The sequence below is a fragment of the Asparagus officinalis genome, chromosome 6 (assembly GCF_001876935.1).
Source record: "Asparagus officinalis chromosome 6, Aspof.V1, whole genome shotgun sequence".
Lineage (NCBI taxonomy): Eukaryota > Viridiplantae > Streptophyta > Magnoliopsida > Asparagales > Asparagaceae > Asparagus > Asparagus officinalis.
In genome coordinates, this window is record NC_033799.1 from 75,227,736 (window position 1) to 75,234,573 (window position 6,838).

The following is a 6,838-nucleotide window of genomic DNA, read 5'->3' on the forward strand; positions in this document are numbered from 1 at the left end:
GAGGTGAAATTGGTCGCACATCAATTCGTTTCCTCCAAAGAAAAGCAATAAAATTTTCTCTCTCAATCATCGCCCATGAAATCTTGTTGATTGCAAGATATCCCAGTTAATATAACGAGGGATTGAGTCCACTATCAAAATTCTCACTTCCTTTATTTTTTGACTCTTTTAGTATTTCCTTTTGTGCATTTGAGTATCCATATATAGCATTATTTTAGGCAACCCTTGATATCCAAGTTGCATGTTTATGGAAGTAGATTATTCATGAAAAAATTAGTGCATGAGGAGAATTTGACCAGTCAGTAAGAGAATATACTTGTATGCTTTAATGATGATTTTCTCACTAAAATTTATATTAAGTGCATCATTAGTAGGTTTAGAAGGGGAGACGTTATAAATTACTTTATTAGCTAGGATTTTATTATATTGTAATAGTTTTATCATGAAAAAATTAGTACACATTCAAACTAAACTAAAAACCCAGAAGTGCAAGAAAGATTGTGGATTAACGCTGCTCCTTATCAAATTGTAAAACATTTTATAAAAATGATGGTGGGTTTTCGAGCCATACGACAAAATCATTAATTTCCTTAGCTCTTTGGACTAACACATTAGCCATTATATTCTCTACCTGAATATCTCATTCCCTAGCTATCCATGTGTAAGATCTCTAAATATCATTCACAAAGTGTCCAAAACTCGAGTGTTGCTTCACACCATTATGCATATCCCTAATTACTGCATCTGCGTCTTCTTTAAAATTTACCTTTCCACATTTGTTAATAGCAAATAGAATAGCTTCTCACACCGCTTGGAACTCCGCATGCTTTGAATTATCTCATATCCAAATACTATGATAAGCATATTGCAATAGTTAGTAATAAATATTATGATAATTTATATGCTATTTCTAGACTATACCAAAAGATTAACATATTAGTATTCCTCTCCACGTATTTTTTATACATCAGATGCACATATCAATATAATGGTGTATTAGATTAGATGTTAAATGTTTAAATAAATATTAAACTATCTTAAATTATGATATTATTATCTTATATCTTAAAAATTTTATATTTATTGTATAATATATGATATTATTATCTTATATATTAAAATGTATATTTATTATATAATATCTAATATCTAAAGTGAAATATTTATCTTATTTAACATAAGACTAATATGGTTAAAATTTATAATATACCAATTCTTATGTTTAGTGCAAGACTAATTAGTGTAGTAAATTGAATGAATTGAATAACATTTATGACTAAAATTTATAATACATATTTAGTTTTTAATATTAGTTCTCATGTCTATTGTAAGAATAATTATAATGTAATAAATAGAATGAATTGAATAAATTATAAGATATTATTGTAAATTATCAAATTTTAGAAGGGTAAAAAAGGTAATCAAAAGTATTAACACCCCAATCCTCTTTATAAATAGTATAGATTAGTCCTTACATCTGAGCTATTTTGATATTGGTCCCTCAAATCTTTATATTTTGATATTAGTCCCTCAAATTGCATTTAGTTGTTGATATGGTCCTCGACGCCTTCCTCTCATCAATGACTTCTTCAATAGCTCCATTATTAAATTAACCTAACCCAACAACTCCCCCTCTTTGCTCCCGCTCTGCTCTTGAGGGTGAAATGTTTTATTGAGAACCTAATTTTGAGGTGGAGTTCTAGAATTTTGCAAATCATAAAAGTTGTAATTTTATGCATTGATTTTCTTATAGTTCTCAATTTATATGGAATATAGATGATTGAAAGAAAGAAAAAAAGAAAGAAAGAAATGTAAAAGGGAAAAATATTATATTTCAAGGAACTAATATGTTTGCCCAAAGAAGAAGAAAAATCTCTATAGAATGCTACGAGGGAGGGGGAATTGAAAGCAACAGAGACGTTGGCAAGGATGGCGACGATAGTGTTATAGGACCACAAAGAGAGAGAGAGAGAAATCAGAGAACTTAGGGCCTGTTTGGATTCGTAGGGGGTGAAGGGAAGTTAAGGGAAACTGAGTGAAGGGAAGGGAAGGGAAGGGAATTCCCTTCCCCTTGGTTACACCCCAATTTGGGGGGTAACAATTTTATACTATTAGGGGGTGAACCAAGGTGAATGGAGGTGAATTAACTTCACCTCCTAAGTGTTCCCAAACAAGGTGAATGGAGGTGAATGGTTCCCCTAACTTTTCTTCACCCTCATTCCTCTCAATCCAAACAAGCCCTTAGAGTAAGAGGAGGGAGGAGTTAGGACAAGACATCAAAGGTGAAGACAGAGACAGGGAAAGGTGAGGATGAGAAAGCAGAAGGGAAAGACAGAGGAGAGGCTGGAAGATCGGTAGAAAGGAAGGATCAAGAATAGAGTTTGAAGGGAGAATATTGGTGAAATGGTTTTGGATTTTTATTAAACTTGTTTAGGTTAAGGGTCTTAATGGGTGTAATCTTAAATTATTTTGGATTTGGGTACATGAACCGAGGGGCATGACTGTCTATTCAACAAAGAGTTAAAAAAATGGAATATTCTCTAACTATTTTAACAACAGCTAACTACAAGGACCAATATCAAGACGGAAGCAATTTCGGGGACTAATACAAAATATGAAGATTTAAGGAACTAATATCACAATACATTTGATTTAAGGGACTAAGATCTAAAAAACCCATGACCAAAAAGGATATATAGCTCTCAAAGAGATTTATTAATGCATTAATACAGAACAAAATCTAGGAGATCCTTTACTTTGTCCAGTTGCAACCGAAAACTTCTGTACTTAAGTTTGACGGCAACAAGACCAGACACTGATTTCAAACTGTGCTCTCTCTCTCTCTCTCTCTCTCTCTCTCTCTCAACTCTCAACTCTGCAGCCACACCATACCAGTGATAATTTATTACCAAAATCATCATTTCTTCAGTATCTACAAGCCCCTTTTTTTCTGTAAAGAAAAAGGAAAGAATACCACTCTGTTTTTATTGCGAAGCTCTCTTCATAGTACACACTTCCTCTTCTTCTTGAGAGTTTGGGTTTTGGGCAGAGAATGAAGAGGGGAGGGAGGATTTTTCATGGCATTGGCTTTTTAATTCTGGAGTACTTCATAGGTAATCTCAATTTTTTTCATCTCTTAATTGTTTGATCTGTACTTTGTTGATTTAAGATGCTTGTTTAATCTTTGCTCTTGGTTTCTTTAATTTTTTATATATCATTTGTTGGTGAACTTTTTACTTGTTCTGGCAGTTCTTTTACCTTACATGTTCTTCTTCATATGCTAACCTTAGTTTACAATTGATTAATTTATTTTCTGTGGTAAACCTCCTTTTAGTATGGGCTAGAATGGAGATTCTTTTCAATGAAAACTTTATTAATATATTTAGTCAGCGAAATTATTAGAACTAGAAGTGTATATTCAAACATCATCACCAGTTTAGATATACTTTCCTTTAATTTGCTCCAATTATATGTGACTACATAATTATCCCACTTGGCATTAATTGTATTCAGCTTAAGAATGCATAACATGTCATTAGTACATTATCTGTTTCTTTTTTTGCAGGTCATGGTTGATCGAATACTAGGTTTTCTGTTATTTTATTCATTTTGTTTACCTTACTAAATTACAAAGTTATTGTTAGAGTATGACATTACAATCATTCGTCCTCGCGAAAACTTCAGATTTTTGGTGTAGTGGAAGGGGATCTTTTTGTCATGGTATTAGAGCAACCATCTTCAAATTTTATTATCCACAAATTTCTAAATTGGATTTAAAAATATATATATCGTTCCGTGAGTCCATGTTTCAGCCCATGAAAGTGTACCCAACTAGCGGGAGCATGCTAGAGTATAAAATTATAATCCTTACCAAATCTTTTGGAGTTCTGATGTAGTAACAAGTTCCTTTGGCAATTATAATTCTCAACCATCACCAAAACTTGAAAGTTTCAATGTGATGTAACGACCATAGGATCTTACTGAAACAATTTTGAATCCGGCAAAATATCGTTGCGTAAAAAAGAGATGCCAGTGTTTCAACTAATGAAGATGGCACAACATTAACACGCATGTTTAAATAACCTATAATCTCGAATCCTCATGAAAACTTCAGAATTTTAGTGTAGTTGGAGAGATTTTAAGAATCCTCCATTACGCAGAATTTATCTATTAAGCAGTTAATACATATTCTATAAATAAGTTCTTTTAAGAGAAAAAAAAGTTCTGTAAACATGCTGAAGGTGCAGTTTTGATGTCTATTAAACATTAATTACAACCATGCCACGAGTCCGGGATTGTCTGGCCTGGGCTTCGATCCAAGAGTCGCGGACAATTTTGATGTCTAATAAATAATTCCTTGTGTTTTATTGATTTTTAAAAAAAAAATTCTCCCCATACTTGACAAGATTCCTAAAAATAAAAATTTAAAACTCAAATTTCTATTTTCATTTGTTACTAATTAATTACAAACAAGAGTTAACAAAAACACCATATGTGGCACTCTGTGACGGATCCACCTTGAGCAAAGTGGGGTCACGTGACCCCAATTTGATTAAGGTGGACCAATAACCCATTCCTAAATCCTTAGGGCTGAGGTCTTCGGTAAACAAAAAGAGATACATTTCACAAAATCCCTCTTTATCTTTGTGTTTTATTCGAAAACTACCTTTGACTTTCATGTTCTCCGAAAAACCTCCGGAAAACGTGAAACACAGTTTTCCATCAAAAAAGAATGCTTTTTGGCATAATTTTATCCATCAATGTGAAAATAGCGGTCAACAAATTTTAATGGCATTTTGCTAAAATTTACCCGCTAAAATTATTCATGCTGCAATTCAAGGTCCGAGTTTGTAAACTAGCGATTAGTGACGTATATTGGGGACGATATACCTGGAACCTGTGATTAGCAACATGTACTGAAAACGATGTATTTGATAGTGCCATTATAATGGTGCAATTACGTATTTTTTCAAAATACAAAATACAAAATACAAAAACTCATTGAAGACAATTGTAAATTTTGTTTAAGTTATTAATCATGTAGTAACACCACTTCTCGGAAATCCTGACGTTCATCGACGGAAAAAAGTTAAAACGCTAGATTTCTGTAATAGAAAAGGATTGCATGCAGTTTTGTGCAGAACCGCTAAAGTTCAAATATGTGTAGTTTGTGAAGTTTATCCTAAGTTATATAAAATTAACCACCAAGAAATCATCCTCTCTCAGTCTGTACCTTAGCAGCAGCAGCAGCAGCGCGAGTCCACCAGAAAGCAGAATCCATTATCCCAATCCCCACCAACTCCCCACCGGAGGGCAACACGACGTTCATCGACGGAAGCACTTGGTGTGTGGCCCTCCCTGGAGCGTCCCAGGTCGACCTCCAGAATGCCCTCGACTGGGTATGCGGCCTCGGCGCTGCAGATTGCTCCTCCCTGCAGCCCGGGGGGCCGTGCCATCAGCCAGATACGCTGCTGTCTCATGCATCGTATGCGTTCAATAGTTATTACCAGGAGAATGGGAATTCTGATGTTGCTTGTAACTTTGGGGGGACTGCAACCATCACCAAGAGGAATCCAAGTAACAGTCTCTTGCTTCACTGATCACTGAGCTCTGATTGCTTTTTTTTTATATATATATATAATTAATTTGGTGGTCTTTTTCTGTTTTGTTGCAGGTTATGCATCGTGCATGTATCTGTCTTCTCAGTAAGTGTTTTGCATTATAGCTTGATAAACAAATTCTTTTATGTTGCTCTAAAAATATAGATTCAAGAAATTATTCATGCACATACTTCTTCAACGTTTTCGCAAGATTTGAGCTTGTCAAATGCATTATTGCTAAATATAACTGTTGTTGTTGTAATTTTGCCGACGCTTGCCTTCAATCTATCAATAATCTGATACGTATAACTTTTAATGATGATATGTTCCCCAATTTTTATGAATTTTCTCACTTATCATTAAAATAATTATCAGCTTCTCATCGTTTCCCAAAAAATAAAAAACGAAGACTGTATACATACTTTCCATCTCCTGTAATTTTTTTAATAACTGGCCTCTTCATTTTCCCTTCCAGGCGATCATCTGCATATTCACTGCAGCATAGAAGCCAGATGCTCAAGATTCTGGCAATTTTTCTTCTCCTATACTTGGCTACTCTTTAAAGATGCTATCAAGAAATTCTGGAAGAATTTTATTGACCATTTTGTCTGCTCCCATGATTTTATCTGGTTGATGAAGGAGAGAATCATTGAGACTTGCCCTAAAATCTCTTTGTTATCTCCTTTCAGATGCAATATGTGTACCCTGTAGGAAGAAAAAATTAAACAGTAAATGATAGGTTGATAAGTATTGTAAAAGAAAAGCTCTTGCAATGTCCATATACACCTGTAATTGATTTCATTTTGATTTGCTTATGATCATTTCAAGAGTTATTTAAAAGGAATTATAGATTTCAAGAAGTATTCATGAACGTATCAATATTTGAATATTTATTTGGTCTCTGGTCTATATGTCTGTATGGCAGCATTTAGCATGATGATCGTCTCAAGCTGCACAAATATATCATGCAATTTATCATCACAGAAAACTACTATGTACTTTTAAAGCTTTGAAAATATTGTAGAATTGGAGAAGAATATGTTTTGGAGCTCAGGTTCTGTTTTGGTGTTTGGCGGTCGACTGCTGTGCAAGGCCGGTCGACCGAATTCGTGCACAGATCCTGTGTGTGAATCAGGACTCTTGGCGGTCGACCGTGAGTGGCGCGACGGTCGACCGCACGACCCTGTAGTCGATTTTATAGTGTCGTTGGATCCGGTCGACCGCACGTGGTGCGGCGG

General features: G+C 34.4%; 1 protein-coding gene across 2 annotated transcripts; it reads left to right on the top strand.

Moving 5' to 3' along the window:
- LOC109844969 (glucan endo-1,3-beta-glucosidase 13-like) lies at nucleotides 2,842-6,487 on the top strand. 2 transcript variants are annotated; one of them, XM_020414155.1, is made up of 4 exons: nucleotides 2,842-3,113; nucleotides 5,227-5,577; nucleotides 5,675-5,705; nucleotides 6,076-6,487. In XM_020414155.1, the coding sequence occupies exons 1-4, from the start codon at nucleotides 3,053-3,055 to the stop codon at nucleotides 6,161-6,163; spliced, it is 531 nt and encodes a 176-aa protein (XP_020269744.1). In that variant the 5' UTR covers nucleotides 2,842-3,052; the 3' UTR covers nucleotides 6,164-6,487. The 2 variants fall into 2 exon arrangements, with proteins under 2 accessions (XP_020269744.1, XP_020269745.1); XM_020414156.1 differs by having other exon boundaries at nucleotides 5,242-5,577.

Bases quoted from the DNA above. Each gene is read 5' to 3' on its own strand.
- LOC109844969 (XM_020414155.1), top strand. From the start codon at position 3,053: ATGAAGAGGGGAGGGAGGATTTTTCATGGCATTGGCTTTTTAATTCTG. The intron at 5,578-5,674 runs GTAACAGTCTCT...GTTTTGTTGCAG, and splicing joins CATCACCAAGAGGAATCCAA to GTTATGCATCGTGCATGTAT. The intron at 5,706-6,075 runs GTAAGTGTTTTG...TTTCCCTTCCAG, and splicing joins TGCATGTATCTGTCTTCTCA to GCGATCATCTGCATATTCAC.